Genomic DNA, 20,167 nt, shown 5'->3' on the forward strand with positions numbered 1-20,167 from the left:
AATGTCCTACATAATCTTTGAATTGTTCCAAAGGAAGCCATCGATTCTCCTAGTAAGAAATTGCAACCATGTGCTGCCATTTCTGGCTCGAAGATTGCTTTTCAGGATTTTTGGTCACATTCTGACTTTGTATTTGTTTTCTACTGTTGCCGTAAGAAATTACCACAAACTTGGTGGCTTAAAAAAGAAAATAAGTTTATTATCTTACAGTTCTGTAGGATCGAAGTCTGGCATGGGTCTCAGGCAAAAGTCAAGGTAATAGCCCTAGCCAGTTTGGCTCAGTGGATAGAGCGTCGGCCTGCAGACTCAAGGGTCCCAGGTTCGATTCCGGTCAAAGAAATGTACCTTGGTTGCGGGCCCATCCCCAGTAGGGAGTGTGCAGGAGGCAGCTGGTCGATGTTTCTCTCTCATCGATGTTTCTAACTCTCTATCCCTCTCCCTTCCTCTCTGTAAAAAATCAATAAAACATATTTAAAAAAAAAATAAAATCAAGGTGATAGAGGCTCGGGGGTTGCGGGGGGCAATCTGCTTCCTTGCCTTTTCCACCTCCCAGACCCCTTCCTCCATCTGCAAAGCCAGCGATGTTGGGCCTCTCGACTATCCTTCCACAGTCACAGTTCCCCTGCCTCTCTTCTGTCTTCCTCTTCCAGTTGTGAGGATCCTTGTGATGACCTGGGCCCACCTGAAAAGCCCAGATGGGATTCCTATTGTAATGTTATTTGATGAGCAACTTGAATTCCATCTGAGACCCCGATTCCCCTGTGCTGTGTAACCTGAAACAGTCACAGGTTCTGGCGATTAGGCTGTGGACATCTTCGGGGCCATTTTTCTGCCTACCCCAGACTTTCTAATCATGTTATACCGTGACCGCAGGCTTGCCCACGGCAGATTTTTAAATCAATGCCTATAACTGAAAAACGTTTTCCTAGTCCTTAAATCAAAGACTGCCTTTCTATAACAAATGTGAACCCGAAGGGACACTCCCTTGTTTCAGCTTCCTCACGCTCATCTTCTGTGGGTCGGCGCCCGGGACGGTGCCAGCCATTCAACAGGACTTTGGCCCAGGTGCCCCCTACCTGAACGGAGCCAGAGTTACTTTTTAAAGGCATTTTATGTCTTCTTTTTTTTCACTTTATTGTTCATTAAATTACGAATCTCCTTTAGATCCTCCATCCTAGATAGTAATAATTTGTTTCATTGCTCTTGATCCTTCTTATATGTTTGGCCAGCAGACATGTACCACTATCTTTTATAAATACTGTGCTGCATGTACAACACGCATCCTTATTGGATATTGGGCAGCTATGTTTTAGAGAATATCACACCAGTGTTCTAAATTAGCACTTACCTGTAATTGCTTGATACCAGCAACGGTTGTCGGTTAGAGTTCAAGTAATTGCGTATGGGTTGTGGCAAGTGATGTTTAATTGGGAACCTAAGCAGGGTCCTGCAGGAGACAGTGCTTAGAGTCCAGCCCAGGGCCAGGCACACTGCAGGCACTCCCTCAGTGACAGGCTGAAGTTGATGCAGGGGTTCTCGCCCTGCCTTCTTCCCTCCCCACTCTCTCCAGGCCTTCTGCCCAAACACTTCAATGGGCTTCTCCGTGGTCTCTGTCCCCTGCCCTGGCTTTTCATGCCCATGTTTTTGGGCTCATTTTGTCCCTTTTAGGGAACCTCCCCTTCTGTGATGAACTGATTCTAGGCAGGGAGGTGGCAGCAGGATGCTGAGGCAGGAGCCTGGGTTAGGAAGCCAGAGGCAGCCGCAGCATCAGCATGCCCAGGGAGCTGGTCAGAAATGCACTCTTCACTCTGGCCAGGTGGCTCCGTTTGTTAGAGCATCGTTGCGATCTGCCAAGATTTCAGGTTCAAGTGCCCCGGACAAGAAGCAACCAATGAATGCATAAATAAGTGGAACAACAAATCTTTCTCTCTCTCTCCTAACCTCTCTCTCTCTCTCTCTCTCTCAACCCCCCATCTCTCTTTCTCTCCCAACCTCTCTCTCTCTCTCTCTCTCTCTCTCTCTCTCAAATAAATTTTAAAATGTAAAAAAAGAAAAAAAAAAGAAATTTGGACTCTTATCCTAACCCCACACCATTACAATAAGCAGGCACCTGCAGAGACAGTTTGAGAGGCATTGGCTTAGGGACTTGACCACCCAACCTTTCCACCTGTGTACAAGTCCATGCGGACTGCCATGGCAAAGTATAACAAAGTGCACAGACTGGCCGGCTGAAACAACAGAAGTTTAATTTCTCATGTTCTAGAGGCCAGAAGCCCTAGGTCAGCAGTTCTCAACCTGTGGGTCGCGACCCCTTTGGGGGTCGAACGACCCTTTCACAGGGGTCACCTAAGACCATTGGAAAACACATATATAATTACACTAGAGGCCCGGTGCACAAAAATTTGTGCACTCGGGGAGTGGGGGGGGGGTCCCCCAGCCTGGTCTGTGCCCTCTCGCAGTCTGGGACCCCTTGGGAGATAACGACCTGCTGGCTTAGGCCTGCTCCCGGGTGGCAGAGGGCACGCCCAATCCCTAGGAGCAGCCCCTGGTCAGGCTCAGAGCAGGGTGGATCGGGAGATTGTGATGCCACCCTCAGTCACGCTCAGGGTAGGGCCGATTGGGGGGTTGGGGTGCCGCCCCCTGTCACACTCAAGGCAGGGTTGATAGGGAGGTTGCAGTGTCACCCCCTGTCATGCACAGAGCAGGGCCAATCAGGGGGTTGGGGCGCTGCCCCCTGTCACACACAGAGCAGGGCCCATCAGGGGGTTGAGGAGCTCTCCCCTGTCACTCACAGAGTAGGGCCGATAGGGGAGTTGGGGCACCGCCCCCTGTCACACACAGAGCAGGGCGGATCAGGAGGTTGGGGCGCTGCACCCTGTCACACTCAGGGCAGGGCCAATGGGGAGGTTATGGCTCTACCCCATCACACACAGAGCAAGGCCCGTGGAGAGGGGTTGGGGTGCCACCTTCTATCACCCACAGAGCAGGGCCGATCAAGGGGTTGGGGCGCCGCCACTGTCACACTCAGGGCAGGGCCGATGGAGAGGTTATGGCTCTACCCTGTCACACACAGAGCAGGGCCGATCAGGGGGTTTGGGCGCTGCCCCCTGTCATGCTGATCCCGGTGCTGGGAGGCATATTACCCTTTTATTATATAGGATAGAGGCCTGGTGCACGGGTGGGAGCTGACTGGTTTGCCCTGAAGGATGTCCTGAATCAGGGTAGGGGTCCCTACTTGGGTGCCTGGCTAGGCTGGCTGAGGGGCTGAGGGCCGTTTTCTGGCTGGCGGGTGACTGAAGCTCCCAACCGCTCCTTGTTTTCTTTTTTTTTTTTTTATTCTGGGCCAGCTTTAGCTCTGAGGCCTCGCTGCTGAAAACATTGATACAATGTTGTGGTCAGGCTGGCTGAAGGCCGGCTGACTGAAAGCCGGTTTCTAGGGTTTTGTTTAGCTTCTATATTTGAAACATAGTTGCTGAGAGTTGCAGCTGAGAGGCCGGCAAGTCAGGCAGGGAACGTTGGAGTCCGCAGTCACTGGAGCAAGCAAGTCTCCCTGTTCACTTCAGTGCATGGCTGCCGGCCGCCATCTTGGCTGGCAGTTAATTTGCATAAGGATATGCTGATTAGCCAATGGGAAGGGTATCGGTCGTATGCTAATTACCATGTTTCTCTTTTATTAGTGTAGATATTGTTTTGTGATTAAACACTATGCTTTAATTATGTTCAATTTGTAACAATGAAAATACATCCTGCATATCAGATATTTACATTACGATTCATAACAGTAGCAATATTACAGTTATGATGTAGCAACGAAAATAATTTTATGGTTGGGGGTCACCACAACATGAGGAACTGTATTAAAGAGTTGCGGCATTAGGAAGGTTGAGAACCACTGTTCTACCCAGTCCTGCTTCCCTCAATTCCTCCAGGTGTTGTTCCTGAGAATGCACCCTGATAAACTTCCTGCACACAGAGCTTTGTTTCTGGGGAGCCCAACTTAACCATCGCCCTTTCTTCCCCTTCTGTGGCAAACCAAAGGCCACATGTTCCAGACTGTGCAACTACAAGACGGTAGATCTTCCATCTCCCACTTCCCCACTGAGCACTTAGTTATGTGAAGTGAATATGAGATAAAGCTTTGCCATGTTAAGTCATTGAGCTTTCTGGAGAAATTTTTAAAATTTATATTTTATTATTCACAGTCCCCCAACCCTCTCCTCTTTTCCCCCCTCCATCCAGCCCCCACTACACCCCAGGTCTTCACCACTGAAATCTGTCAGTCTGTTCCATGCATCCATGTCTCTGGACCTATTTTGCTCATCAGTTTATTTTGTTCACTAGATAACACATGTAAGTGTGGCCATCTGATATTTGTCTTTCTCTGACTGGCTTATTTCACTTAATATAATACTCTCCAGGTCCATCCAGGCTGTCACAAAATGTAAGATCCTTCTTTTTTACAGCCGCATGATATTCCATTGTGCAAATGTACCACAACTTTTTATCCACTCATCTACTGTGGGCACTTGGACTGTTTCCAGATTGCAAACAATGCTGCTATGAACATTGGGGTACATATATTATTTCTGATGGGTGTTTGGGATTCTTAGGCTATATTCCCAGAAGGGGGATCGCTGGGTCAAACAAAAGTTCCATTTTTAATTTTTTGAGGAAACTCCATACTGTTTTCCACAGTGGCTGCACCAGTCTGCGTCCCCACCAGCAGTGCACGAGGGTTCCTTTTTCTCCACATTCTTACCAGAACTGTTGTTTGTTGATTTGTTAATCGTAGCCATTCTGGTAGGTGTGAGGTGATACCTCACTGTAGTTTGAATTTACATCTCTCTGATGACTAGTGACATTGAGGTGTTTTTTTTCCCCATATATCTCTTGGTCAACTGTATGTCCTCTTTGGAGAAGTGTCTATTTGTCCATTGGCCACTTATTAATTTATCGGGAGAAATTCTGAAAGTCAGCATAGTTTAGCCCTTTCTGCCTAGTACAGTTATTCCTATTAAAATAGCTGGAGTAGCCACAAAACCAATAAATATGGAGCATATTTCTAAATAGAGTTATAAAAGAAGTGAAGGGGAAAATAGAATGTTAAAAGGAAAATAGAGAACAAGAATATGAAACTCAATCCAAAGAAAGCAAAAGAGCAAAGGATAATTAGAGAAAACAGGACAAATGGAAAGCACTTAAGATGATCGAAATAAATGCAAATATGTCAATACTTGTTATAGATATAATCAGACTAAACTGTCCAGTTAACAACAAATACTGTCAAACTAGATAAAATCCAACTATGTGTCATTTACATGAGACACAGTTACAATATAAGGGAGGGATTGAAAGTCGAAGGAAGGAAAGAAAGAAACCAGACAAATACATAAACCACAAAGCTGGAGTGTCTGCATGACTGTCAGATTCAACACAAAAAGCATTACTAGACACAAAGAGAATCGCTACAAAATAATAAGAAATTTACTTCCCCAGGAAGATATAACAATTATACACTTGGATATACCTAAAAAACACAGGCTCAAAATATATAAAGTAAAAATTTACTTATCTACAAGGAATAATTCACAAATCTGCTATCATAGTGGAATATTTTAATACATGTCAATTATGGTAGATTAAGCTAAACAAAATTAGTAATAATATAAAATTATTTGACCTTGTGGGACATACATGGAATGCTGCCCCCAACTATTGGAGACTATAAATATTTTCAGGTACACTTAGAAGACTTATGAAAATTGATCATGTGTTAGATCATACAGCTAGTCTGAACAAATTTCAAGGACTGGAATAATACAGAGGGCATTCTCAGACAACAATCAATTAAGTTAAATCGATAACATTAAAACTCCATTTTACACTTGGGAATTAAAAAATAAACATGTCTAAGCAATCATAAGTCACATAAAAAATAAAAATGGACATTAGAAATTAATTAGAATAGCACATATAGGCTGAAGTTAAAGCAATACGGAAATAGATATAAGGCAGCGATTAACTTAAGAAGTCAGAGGAGGAACAGAAAATAAAATAAACCCAAAAGAGAAAGAAATTAACCATAATAAAGGAACCCTAGCCAGTTTGGCTCAGTGGTTGGAGCATCAGCCCACGGACTGAAGGGTCCCGAGTTCGATTCCAGTCAAGGGCATGTACTTCAGTTGCAGGATTGATCCCAGGCCCTAGTCAGGGTGCATGTGGGAGGCAACCAATCAATTTCTCTCACATCAATGTTTCTCTCTCTCTCTCTGTCTCTCACCCTCCATTCCACTTTTTCTAAAAATCAATGGAAAAAATATCCTCGGGTGAGGATTCACCCAAACAAAACAAAAAAACAATGGAATTGGAGATATAAAATACATAACTGAAGCTCCACTGAGTTCAAACATTAAAAAATACAAATTGGCAAGACTAATCCAGAAGCGAGAAAAACAAAAATCACATGATTATGCCAGTAGATGCAGAAAAAGCATTTAATAAGGTCCAATACCCTTTCATAATAAGAAAGCACTCAAGAAAACAGAAACAGAACTTGTTCAACCCAATAAAGCCCATCTATGAAGAACCCACAGGTAATATACTTCTTTTTGTGTGTGTCTGTGAAGGGTTTTTTCCACTTAACCCCCTTCACCGTTTTCACCCAGCCCCCCAACCATCCACTAACATACACACTTATTGAAAGAAAATGAAAAGCTTTCTCCTTAAGATTAGGAACAAGACAAGGATGTCTGCTCTCACTATTTCTATTCAATATTATAGAGGAGGGTCTAGCTGGGTCAACTTGACAAGGAAAAGAAATAAAAAGCATCTAAACTGGGAAGGAAGAAGCAAAAGTATTTGTAGATGACATGATCTTACATATAGGAAATCTTAAAGGATTCACTAGAAAACGATCGGAACTGATAAATGAGTTCAGCAAGGTTGCAGGATATCAGATCAATATACAAAACTCAGTTTTATTTCTATATACAAGCAGTGAACAACATGAAAATCAACTTAAGGGAACAATTTCATCTATAACAGCATCAAAAACAATAACATATTTAGAAATAAATTTAACAGATTATTTTAATGGTATAAGACCTGTACTTAGAACTACAAAACATCACTGAAAGAAATTAAAGAAGACCTAAATAAATGCAAGCACAACCCATGTTCATGGATTAAAAGAGTTAATATTATTAGAATGATAATGCTCCCCAAATTGATCAACAAATTCAGTGTAATCCCTATCAAAATTCTGTCTTTGTGTGTGTGTGTGTGCGTGTGTGTGTGTGTGTGTGTGTGTGCACGTGTGTGTAGAAACTAACAAACTGATCCTTAAATTCATATGGAAATGCAAGGAATCCTGAACAGCCAAAACAATCTTGAAGAAGAACAACAAAGCTGAAAGTCTCACATTTCCCAAAACTTATTACAAAGCCACATAATCAAGACAATGTGGTACTGGCATAAGAATAGACAAATAGATCAATGGAATAGAACTTACAGTACAGAAAGAGCCCTTGTATTTACAGTCAATTGATTTTCAATAAAGGTGCCAAGGCAATTTAATGAAGAATAGTCCTTCTAACATATGGCCCTGGAACTACTTGATACTCGTACATAAAAGAAAAGACTAAAGTTGGAATCTTTTCTCACGCCACATGTAATAATTACAAAATGGATCACAAAAGAGATAAAACTCTTAGAAGAAAATATGAGTAAATCCTCATGACCTTGCTATCATCAACAAACGACAAGTGCTGGAGAGGATGTGGAGAAAAAGGAACCCTCGTGCACTGCTGGTGGGAATGGAGACTGGTGCAGCCACTGTGGGAAACAGTATGGAGTTTCCTCAAAAAATTAAAAATGGAACTCCCATTTGACCCAGTGATCCCACTTCTGGGAATATATCCCAAGAAACCAGAAACACCAATCAGAAAGGATATATGCACCCCTATGTTCATAGCAGCACAATTCACCATAGCTAAGATTTGGAAACTACCTAAGTGCCCATCAGCAGATGAATGGATTAAAAAGCTGTGGTACATCTACACAATGGAATACTACGTTTCAGTAAAAAAGAAGGAACTCTTACCATTCGCAACAGCATGGATGGACCTGGAGAGCATTATGTGAAGCAAAATAAGCCAGTAAGAGAAAGATAAATATCACATGATCTCACTCATTTGTGGAATATAATGAACAACATAAACTGATGAACAAAAATAGATAGAGACAGAGAAGCATTGAACAGACTGTCAAACTTCAGTGGGAAGGCGAGGTGGGGGGTTAGAGATCAATCAAAGAACTTGTATGCATGCATATAAGCATAACCAATGGACACAGACACTAGGGGGGTAAAGGCATGTGCAGGGTGGGGGGATGGTAGGGGGAATGGCTGGGGGGAGGTCACTGAGGGAAAAAGAAAACATATGTAATACTTTAAACAATTAAAAACAAACAAACAAAAAATCTTCATGATCTTGGATAGCCAAAGGTTTCTTATATATGACACCAAAAGCACAAGGAACAACAACAATAAAATAGATAATATCAAAATTTAAAACTTTTGTGCTTCAAAGGATACCATCAATAAAATGAAAAAAATTAAAACATAGAATAGGAGAAAATGCTTGCAGATCATAAGCTGATAAAGGACTTGTATCCAGAAAATATATATAACTTTTACAACTTAACAGTAAAAACACAAATTGGCCCAATTTAAAAATGGGCAAATGACTTGAGTAGACATTTCTCCAAAGATATACAAATAGCCAATAAACACATGAAAAGATGTTCAACATCACTAATCATTAGGGAAAAGCAAATCAAAACTACAATGAAAGCCTGGGCAATGTGGCTCAGTGGTTGAGCTTCCACCTATAAACCAGGAGGTCACAGTTCAATTCCTGCTCAGTGTACATGCCTGGATTGTAGGCTCCATCCCAGTGTGGAGCATGCAGGAGGCAGCTGATCAATGATTCTCTCTCATCATGGATGTTCCTATCTCTCCCTCTCCCCACCTCTCTGAAATCAATAAAAAATATATGTATTTTTAAAAACTACGAGATACCACCTCATACCCCTTAGGATGGCTACTATGTATTAAAGACAAAACAAAACAGAAAACAACAGTGTTAGTGAGGATGCGGACAAATTGGAACCCTTGTGCTTGTCGATGGGAATGGAAAATGGCACAGCCACTGTGGAAAACAGAATGGTGGTTCCTCAAAAATTTAACGATTACCAGATGACCCAGCAATTCCACTTGTGGGTAGACACCCAAAATAATTGAAAGGAGAGTCAAAGTATTCACAACAGCTAAAACATAGAGGCAAGCCAGTGTTCATGGAGAGAGGAAGGGATAAACAAAATGTGGTATATACGAACAATGGAATATTATTCAGCCCTAAAAAGGAAGTAAATTCTGATGTAAGTTACAACATGAATGAACCTTGAGGACATTATGTTAAGTGAAATGAATAAGCCAGTTATGAAAGGACAAATATTGTCTGATTCCATTTATATGAGGAACTAGAGTAGTCAAATTCATAAAGACAGAAAGTATAATGGTAGTTGTCTGAGGCTGGGGGGAGGGGAAATGGGGAGTTATTGTTTAATGGATGTCGAGTTTCAGTTTTATAAGATAAAAAGAATTATGGAGATGAATGGTGGGGGCAGTTGCACAACATGTGAATATATTTAATACCACTGAACTGTGCACATAAAAATGTTAAGATGGTAACTTTTATGCTTAAGTATATTTTACAATAAAAAACTTCAGCACAGTTACCACATGACCCAATAATTCCGCTTGTAGGTGCGTACCTAACAGAACTGAAAATATGACTACATAAAAACTAGTACACAAATGTTCACAGCAACATTACTCATAATAGCCAAAAAACTGAATTAACTCATGTGTCCATCAACTGATGAATGAATAAAAAACTATGGTGTAGCTACACAATGGAATATCATTCAGCCATAACAAATAAATGAAGTATTAACACGTGCTACAGCACAGTTGAACCTTGAAACCATTTTGCTAAGTGCAAGAAGGCATTTGCCAAAGGCCACCTACGGTATGAGCCCATTTATATGAAATATCCCAAATAGGCAAATCCATAGAGAGAGGAAGTAAATTAATGGTTGCCATAGGCCTGGGAGCAGGGGTGGAGGGGAAATGTCTGCTAACTGGTAGTTTCTTTCTAATGTGATGAAAATGTTCTACAATTGATTGTGGTGATGGTTTTCTGCAACATGCTTTGTGTATGTAAACATACTAAATACCACTGAACTGTATAATTTTAAAGGGTGAATTTTATGGTATGTGACATGTTTCAACAAAGCTGTTGCATAAAACAATTTTTCCACAAATAAAATTCAGCTATAGAATTAAGTTGTTCCCTGAACAATTTTACAGGTTGCCGTTAATGTAGACAAAAAGGTGAATGGTGCTCCCTTGGAGGAGGCTAAATGGTGGCCCTGCTCAGACATTTACAGATAAATCCTACCAAACACTCAGAAACGTGTAATTCTAATATTATAAATTTTTCCATACAATAAATAAGCAACATTCTCCAACTTGTTTGTGGTTGGCATAATCTTAATTCCAAATCCAGGCAAAGGGTAGTATAAGAAGGAAAAATTATAGGCCAGCTCATTAAATAGATTTAAGGATCCTAAACAAAATATTAGTTTATGGATTCCAGCAATAGATTAATAGAATATTACACCATGACCAAGTTGTATTTAAATGCAAGGTTAGTTTAACATTAGTAATCCATCAATGTGACTCACCACATTAACAGTTTAAATGAGTCCTATACGACCACCTCAAAAGATATAGATACAGAGGGGGAAAACGGTCCTGTAAAATTCATTCCTAATTAGCGGGGGAAAAAAATCCTAGGAAACTAGGGATAGAGATGATTATCGTTAACCTGATAAAGATTATTTACACACACACACACACACACACACCTAACATTCTCTTAAATGATGAAATGTTGAAGGCATTTCTTTTGATTACAATAAAGAGGACACCAAGATGCCTGCAATCAAGACTGCTATTGCATCTTAATAAGCTCCCGGGTGATTCTGATGCTGGTGATCCAAGCACCCACTGAGAAATCCTGGGCTAGAGAAACCATTTGCCTGTTGAGATGGCTCCTTGCTCCTGGGTGCCCAAGTCCACCCCCCTACCCAACACCACTCCCAGCCATTTGCTGGCCTATGCTTCCTTTCTTTCATAATAATCCCACTGTTTTATTTAATTTAAATATATATATAATTTTAGAGAGAGAGGAAGGGAGAGGGAGACATAGAAACATCGATGAGAGAATGTGCCCTAAGGAGAATCAAACCAGCAACTCCTGGTGTCCGCTGCAACGCTCAGCCAAACCAGTGAGCCACACCGGCCAGGCTCTTCTGTTTAATTTTTCTTGGATCTTCACAATAGCCGTGTGAGACTGGCCTACCAGATACTACCTCCATTTTACAGATGAGGAAACTGAGGCTTAGAGAGTTTCCAGTCTTGTCAGAATTCCCGCAGTAAGTGGCAGAGCTGCAGTGCAAGGCTGGGAAATTCTCTTTGCAAAGCACCTCAGGGAATCCCCTGCCTTGTGCCCCTGAACTAAGGCATCTGGGCTGGTCATGTGCTTACCTGTAACCTGCAGGCCAAGGCTGTAGTTAATAAAAGCTTCTCAATTTGACACAAAATGCCCTTGTTTCGTGTCAACGTGTCATGCTATATCCATGTGAACTGCTATCTAGACATCACTATTGTCTCTAAATTGGGTCTGTGTAGGAACGCCTAGATATTTCTTCTATCCCTTAGCTATTTGTTCATATCTTTAATAACTGGCGAACATACCCAGGCCTGTTTTTAGCTACAAGGGAGACTAGAAATTAGGAGGCATATACCCAAGTCCCACCTTGTAAGGAAAGGGAGAAACTGCCCTTTCCTGTGAGGAATCTCTCAGCCAGGAATGTGCCGGAATTACAATTCTGACAATGCCGAGAGGTGGTGGGTGTCCCGCTCTCCCGGCCCCATGGGTGAGGCTCAGAGAGGGTGGGGAAGTGCCTCAGGCCACACAGCTGGTTAGTATACAGGGCAGAGGTCCTAACCAACAGCTGGAGGGCCTCGGGGAAGGGAGAGGACATCTGCAGCTGGTTGAAGAAGGAAGCAGAAAGGGGAACAGAGCGTAGGTGGGTAGGAGCCTTCTTCAAACAGGGATCAAGAGAATGTCCAAGCTGGTGAGGAGACTAAAGAGACCACTGGTGTGGCTAGAGAAGAGGGTGCATGGATGGGAAACCGAGCAGGAAGTGGGTAGGAGCCAGGCCTGCCTAAACACCAGGCTAGGGAGCCTGGGTTCGAGTCTGTGTGAGGGGCTGTTCAAAGTCTCCTGCCCACATGCTCTACTGATCCAAGTCATCTCGAGGACTTAGGAAAGTCAACAATAATGATGACAGCCAACATTAGTTCCCCATATGCCAGCCACTTCACATGAGTTATCTCACTTTAACCTCACCATACTCCTAGGAAGCAGATACTAGTATCCCCCCATTTTACAGATGGGGAAATTGAGGTAGGCAGATTAGGTATCTTGCCCAAGGTCACTCTGCAGACTGTCTTGGGACCCACAGAATCCACCAAAAGTAAGCTTAACATTTGCATGAAGTGTCCTTTTTTATTTTTTTATGCAAATTATGCATTTTTCTCCTTAATATACTTGCACCTGTTTTAATACCAAAAATTGCCTTTCCCTTCTCTCACCAAATCCTCCTGTAACCCTACCTTCCAGGTGAGTGGAGTCACTCTGTTTACTCATCTGGGGCAGGAACCGTGGGCATGACGCTGGGAAGCCCAGGAGTGGGTGTGGGAGCCCAAGGAAGGTTTTGATGTTGGTTCTCCACCTCTGGTTAGTGCCATGTTACTAAAAAGGGTACTGCCACCTCCATCATTTACAGAAACTGGACAGAGAAGACATGTTCATCTTTTTAGCGTCCTGAGGTTTCCTGGTCCTCGTCTTTGGAGTTCCAGCCGGTTACCCAAAGCTTCCACTGAGACCACCCTCCACTTCTTTCCTGCACAAGCTCTGAACCCGACCTTGACCGGAACACCCAGGGAGATGTCCGATGATCACCATCCTGAGTCCCACCCCTGCCCTGAGGGCTCCCATCTCTAGGTCTTTGCTCACACTGTTCCTTCCACCCGGAATGCTCTTCCCACAACCCTCACAAACACATCTGAAAGGCGGCCCCTTCACTGGGCCGTCCCTCCCCGCTTCCTCTCACCTGCTGTCAGTGCCCAATCCCTCCTCTGACCCTATCTGTCCCTCTCTTGGGACACACCCTAACCCACTCTGCAACAGAGGTGCTCATGCAAGGGCAGGATTTGTGTGTGATTATTCCACAGAGTCATGCCTTGTACAGAGCAAGGAGTCAGTAAAAACTTAAGGAGCGAATGGGCCAAAGAGTCACCTTGGGATCCCACCAATCACAGCCACTGGTGCTCTCTCTGTGGGTGGATCAACCACCTAAAGCCTCGCACCAGGAAGGCAAGTGGATGGCCCTGTGGGACCCGAGGCAGGCGCTCTGCTCAACAGTCAGGCAACCCCGCTTCATTCTGAATGTGTCTGTTACCTGCTGCATTCCTCACGTCTTCCCACCAACAGCCCTGCGTCGTCTTCGACTTCCCCTCAGTGTCATCTTCCGGAATCACCCAGCTTCGCCCGCTGTCGGGGAGAGCACCTGGCGGTGCATCTCCTCCTAACCTTCCATTCATGCTGCTGTGGAGCACTGTCCGCCTGGCGGTCAACCACGTGCCAAGGAGCTCCCCCTCCCTCCGGGACCCCCTCCAGGTGCGAAGGCCCGCCCTGAGCTAACACTTCTCCAGTCAAAGAGCAAGGAAATTGGAACGAGGGCATTGTGAAGCGGTGTTTTCTGTGCAAGGGGAGGAGGGCTTGCCCCAGTGGCCAGAGCACAGCTCACAAGAAGGCCGGCCTCACCGAAGGCGTGCTTAACATGCAGGCTGCCAGGAGTGCCCGGTGTTCTGGGACGACTGCCCCTGAGTTCCCAGGCTCAGACCAGGGCAGGGCGAAGGCCCACCAACACCCTTCTCACCACCTTGACCCCTGCCCGGCCCGGGCCTCCTGTAAGTGATGGGGACCACAGCACAGCATGTGCTGGGGTGTCTTCACCTCGGGCCTGAGTCCAAGCACCCAAGCGAGGATCTAAAAAAACCCTCTGCCCAGCAAGATGATGGTGGTTTCACCTCCTCCGCTCGAATCTGTAGTCTCAGCGACGTCACTTCAGGATAAAATACAGATGTCACAGGGAAGGGTTATACCAGCGGTTCTCAACCTGTGGATTGCGACCCCTCTGTCGGTCGAACGACCCTTTCACAGGGGTCGCCTAAAATCATCCTGCATATCAGATAATTACATGACGATTCATAACAGTAGCAACATTACAGTTATGAAGTAGCAACGAAAACAATAATTTTATGGTTGGGTCACAACATGAGGAACTGTATTTAAAGGGCCAGAAGGTTGAGAACCACTGGGTTATGCCATAAACAGTTTTGGGAGCACTTCCATTTCCAGGTTGGGTGTAAGTGAAGGAACAGGGAGCTCTCCTCCCTGAGGAGTCTGGGAGGAAGGCTTTGAAGAGAGCGGGCCTGCACAGAGCTGACTGAAGGCAGAGCCATCCCCAGTTGCGGAGGCCACATCCTTGCCACCACCTGGAACTCAGCCATGTGAGGGAGGGCACCTACCTGGGGCATCTGGTCTATGCTCAACAGCCTGGGGAGTTTCAGGCTCAGCATCTTGAGGCCGGGCGGGGAAGGCCAGTGGGTGGTTGCCGCTCTCCGTCACCGGGCCTCACTCGAAGTGCTCACATGGCCTGGGGAGCCTCTGGCCAGCGGGTGCCCGGCTGCTTCCCTGAAAGAGGAGCGCAAAGAAACCCAGTCGGTCTCAGCCCAACTCCAGCTGGATCAAGGCTGTCAGGTGTGAATGGATGAGACCTTGCTGACGATGGCAAAATAACCAGCCTTTCTTAAAACCAACAGGCAAACTGTCCGACCGCGGGGGCACTCCCAGAGCACTGGAGGGAAGGTATGAAATCGGAACATGGGCGATCACTAAACTGTAGCGCTGGAAAGGGCCGCAGAGGGCACCCCAGCCCCTCACACTGCACACGCGGGTCAGGGGGTGGGTAACTTCCCCAGGTCGCACGGCTAGGGGAGGGCCAGGACTGCTCACTTCCCACTGCACCACGTGCTGCCCCTGGACAGACGGTGGGACCCCACAACTGCGTCCACCCAGTGGGCAGAGGAGGACCGAGAGCCATGCTCCCAATCACCCAAAGAGAAGCAGCTCTTCCGGAAGGCAAACCAGAGCGTGCCTGCCCCAACACAAAAGAACCAGACCAGGAAAACCCATCGCACTTGCTGGAGACAGAGCACCTCGGACGAACAAGGTTGTTTACATGTAGGAGTAAGACTGCTTAACAGCTGTGACTAATGTGAACTAGAGAAACTCAAGTCCCCGGGGCAGGCCCAAGAAACAGAAAAACACAAGCTGGTTTAGCAAAGGAAGAGCAGGGCTCGGAATGTACCACAGTCAACGCTTCCTCTACCCCATTAGCATTGGGCCCAAATCTGCCACCTCTTAGAGCCCCCCCCCCCCCCCCCGAGGGTTGGGTCCCTGTCGCTGAAGCCCTCAGGCCCTGCCTGTGTCTCTGCGTGGCCTGAGCCACATCCTCCTGCAGGGAAAGCTACCTGCCTGGGCCTGGTTCCCTGCTGTTGGAGAGGACACTCTGGATGCTTGGAAACTCAGGTGGTGCCTGGCTCATCCTGGGCTTCATAAAACATGTATTTAATCCTGTTAATTTAAGCAATGCTGTTCCTCCTCTGAACGTAAGGTGTGGGTTTTGTGTGTGTGTGGTTTGTTTATACTTCTTATAGTTCTTTATGCTCTGTGTGTCATCTGGCATTATGTAGCAAAATTGGTTGTATTTGTTTCATTGTCATAAATGTGCCATCTTAACAACCCGGATGTATTACTCACAATAGTCAAAAGGTGGAAACAACACACAGGTCCATCAGCAGAAGGTTGAACAAAAGAACAAGTAAACAAAATGTGGTCGCACAATGGAATGTTATTCCTTTTTCAAGAGAAAAGAAGTTCTGATGCCTGCTACAACATGGGTGGAACTTGAACACATTATGTTAAGTGAGATAAGCTAGTCACAAAAGGACAAGTGTATGGTTCCACTCAGTGAGGTACCTAGAACAGGCAAACTCACAGAGACAAAAAGTAGAATAGAGGTTGGGTGGAGGGAAGACCGGGAAGCTTTTTAATGGGCATAGAGTTTCTGTTGGGGATGATGGAAAGTTCTGGAAACGGGTAGTAGTGATGGTTGTACAACAGCCATGTGAATATTCACTGGATTGTACACTTAAAATGGCTGAAATGGTAAACTTTATGTTGCACACATTTTACCACATTAAAAAAGTGATGTAATATTTCCAAATTACAGAATAATTAAGAGAATGCTTTTTTAAAGCACATGTACACTTTGCCCAGGTTAAAAAAACGAAAGTCAATGCTTTGCAAACAAACAGCGCTGATGTGAGTGGGACTCTGCGCACCTCGGTCCGCTTGGCTTTCCAGGTCCCAGTCGCCAAGCCGGCAGCGCCATGGCTTCACCAGCGGCGGGACAGGAGATGGAGGCCCGGTGCTGGGGCTTCTCAGGGCACCAGCAAAACCCAGCCCCCGGCTGCGTCTCTATAGACCTGCCACCTTGGTCCTCTGGTTCTCCCTGGAGTCCCCCCAATGTCATGGGCAGGAAGAAGAAAAGAGATGGTCCCTGCTCTCACAGCACACACTATCCAGGGAGGATGACCACACGAAACATCAAAAGTGAGGGGCAACAGGGCCTCGGGTCAGATGGCAGAGCAGGCACATGCTGTGCTCGCCTCCTCCCGTCACCACATCAACATTACAGCACGGTCACCCCGGAGAACCATCTGAAGACCAGCCGAACAGAACTCCGGTAACTAACGGGCTGAATGTCAACTGTAATTGAAAAAATAAAGAAAAATAATAAAAAAGTGAGAGGTAATGTAAGTGGTACATGATTCACCCCTGCTTCATCCAGCCACTGTTCACTGCATTTTTATCATCATGTGATGAGGACGGGGGAGGGCTGAGGTGCAGCTGATGACTCTCGGTGGGCTGCTCCAGCTTGAAGGAAAAGGTGAGACTTTAACGGACATGAACATGGTAGAGGTTTGTGACACACAGAATACAGGGGAGTGAGTATCCTCTGTACCATTCTATTTTTTGTTACATAGGAAAAAAGATGGATAAGGCTGTCCCTGTTCCCAAGAAATGTATAAAGAAAGAGATGAGACAGATATGCACCAACCAACCAGCACAAGTCACCCTGAGAACAGGAGAGACCCTCACCCACTCCGCACCCAGCCAGCGAGGTCACCCTGCCGCCTGCTCTATCTTCTTCACCCTCACCCCGCCATCTCAGGAAGCTGGCAGAGCAGGCGAGGACCCGGGACTAGATTCAAGCCACAGGGGTTCAAAGCCCGGTTTGCCATTTCCTTTGCGATCCTGGGCAAGGAACCTGACTCCACATGCCTCAGTGTCCTCGTCTGTAAAATGGACATAACAGTAGTACTTTCTTCACAGCGTTGTTGTTATGATCACAGAGAGAGAAGCCATGTAAAGGGCCTGCTATAAAGTAAGGTTCCAACCAATGCTTGCTGCTATTACTAATTTTCACAGAGAAAATTAATTGTATATTTTACAGGCAGGAAGACTGAGGTACAAAAAGCTAGGGGGCTTGCCCTAGATGACACATGACTTGCGTCTGAACTCCAGCCTGGCTGCAGCCAGGGTCACATGCCCCCCTCGGCAAAATTACAGACAACTTTCAAACAGCTGACTGTTCATTAAAACCTCGATCATCACGTCCGGTAATGCAGTGTTCTCCACGCTGCAGGCCACAACCTGTCAGTAGGTCATAAAACCGACTTAGGGGGTCATGACTAGCACTTAGACACAGAATGGTATGGAAAATAATAGAACAAAGTGTCAGTGTACTGCCTAGAGCAGCCGTGGGCAAACTACGGCACGCGGGCCGGATCCGGCCTGTTTGAAATGAATAAAACTAAAAAAAAAAAAGACCGTACCCTTTTATGTAATGATGCTTACTTTGAATTTATATTAGTTCACACAAACACTCCATCCATGCTTTTGTTCCGGCCCTCCGGTCCAGTTTAAGAACCCATTGTGGCCCTCGAGTGAAAAAGTTTGCCCACCCCTGGCCTAGAGTCAAGGTAAGTATTGCTCTGTGATATTCCTGTTGGTTATGCATGTTAAGCTATATACGTCTGTTATGCTGTTCTTGCCAATATTTGTGTGCTGGGTTAGGGAAAAAGGTATTTCTTACGGAAGGTCACACTCAAAAAAAGTTAGAGAAAACGTGCGAATGCCACCGGACACGTGTACTGATTGCGAGGAGCTATGGCTGTTAAAAATGTCATCGAGAGTCACACACCCATGATGTGTCTGTGGGGTTTGGGGGACCAATGCTTCCGGATATCTAGACAAAAGGGCTGGGAAGGAAGCCCCTCCTGACAGTCCGTGGTATGTTATAGTGAGCACCCTGGACCCTGAGCTTGGAGAATGTTCAAGAAGCCTTCTGAGGAGGTGCGACAGGAGGGAGGTGCATGGGGCTGGGGACCAGGGAAGCCAGGCCAGGTCTCCCCGGTGCCGTCTCCTAGATACGACCTCGGCTGGGCTGAGTGACTCTCCCCGACTCACTGTTGTCATCGGTGAAATAAGCATATTGATACCTACCCAGTCAGAGCTGTGGGGAGTTAGAGTGAAGTAATGGACATAAAGTTATTACTACAAATTCTAAGTAAATACCAGTAGTGTTCTCTCCTCCTAGTAGTAGTGCCGCTACTATTGCTGTAAATCGCGACACACTCAGGAGAGGGACCCATCTGCTGCAACAAGTCCTGGGATGGGGGTCTGTAACCCGAGGTTAATAAAATTATAGGTAAAATCGTGTGTGTGCATGTGTGGGCACGTGTGAGTACATAAACATGTATGTTTGTGTCACGGGCGACAGGGCCATGGCTTTCAGTGTGGTCGTGGTGAGCTGGAAAGGTTCAGGACCCGTAGCCCCTTCCCAGGCCAGGAGTCACCGGGCCGGCTCTGACCGTGGGAAACGGGTGGACTCTCTGAGTCGTGTCCACCCGTTGGTGAAAGAGAAGAGCGTTCCTTTGCAGAAACCTGCTCCTGCGCCCTGGACCCCGGCCCCGCGGTCTGGAAGGCATGCCCGCAGCAGGTGTGCTCCAGAGAATCTCATCTGCAGGCTGCGCTGGCCTTGCCTCTAACAGGAATGCCCACACCCAGGCCACCAGCCTGGCCCCCCACCCGCGGGCCATGGGAGTGGTTCTCACTGCAGACCCTGCTCTCCCCGGGGTGGTCGGGGCTGGGAAAGTGGGACAGTGCCTGCCCGCTACTGAGTTGGGCACTGCGGGCACCATTACCACTGCGGGCACCAGTACCACTGTGGGCCACCCAGGATGAGCAGGTGGGGGAACCGCTCCCAGCCCCTCCCTGAAACTCCTGGGAATCTCCCACTCCCGCCAGGCTTCAGCCTATCCTCAGCTGTGCACACCTTCTCCCTGTCCACTCTCTGGCTGCCTTTCCGGCCCAGCCCTCCCAGGAGCCTTCCCTCCTCTCACCTTCCCCTGAGCAATCCCAGACACGTGAGAGGGTGGCAATCAGACTCTGGTCAGGCGGACCGGGGTTCCAGGCCAGGCTTCTCTACGCACATGGACAGCCCTGGAGCACACTGCAGAGCCTCCTCAGCCAGGTCTCCTCCCTAACGCATAAGCTCGGAAGTGAGTGAATGTGGGGCGCGGTTACGGTGTTTTGACCAGGTTCAAGCCTCGGACTAATGAAAGGACAGGGTCCTCTCATTGCCACGTGCAAGACCCAGCTGGAGGGCAGGGCCCTCCCAGCACAATCATAGCCAACGGCTGTGGCTGTAAGCTTGAACCTATGGTCCGAACACGTAGCCCCATGTGCCTTGTGATAGAGTTCGGGTGCATGTAGTT

General features: G+C 46.2%; 1 protein-coding gene across 4 annotated transcripts in view; it reads right to left on the reverse strand.

Annotated features, from left to right (window-relative positions):
• PAQR5 (progestin and adipoQ receptor family member 5) overlaps positions 1 to 20,167 on the reverse strand; it is a 74,006-nt gene that overhangs the window by 27,434 nt on the left and 26,405 nt on the right. For all 4 annotated transcript variants that reach the window (XM_070420283.1, XM_070420303.1, XM_070420293.1 and 1 more), the window contains exon 2: positions 14,789 to 14,954. In XM_070420283.1, coding sequence (XP_070276384.1) covers positions 14,789 to 14,839 — 51 coding nt within the window. In that variant the 5' untranslated portion in view covers positions 14,840 to 14,954. The remainder of the gene's footprint in view (positions 1 to 14,788; positions 14,955 to 20,167) is intronic.

The sequence above is a fragment of the Myotis yumanensis genome, unplaced genomic scaffold, assembly GCF_028538775.1.
Source record: "Myotis yumanensis isolate MYYU_CA2020_CCGP unplaced genomic scaffold, mMyoYum1.0.hap1 SCAF_1, whole genome shotgun sequence".
In the NCBI taxonomy this organism is placed as follows: Eukaryota; Metazoa; Chordata; class Mammalia; order Chiroptera; family Vespertilionidae; genus Myotis; species Myotis yumanensis.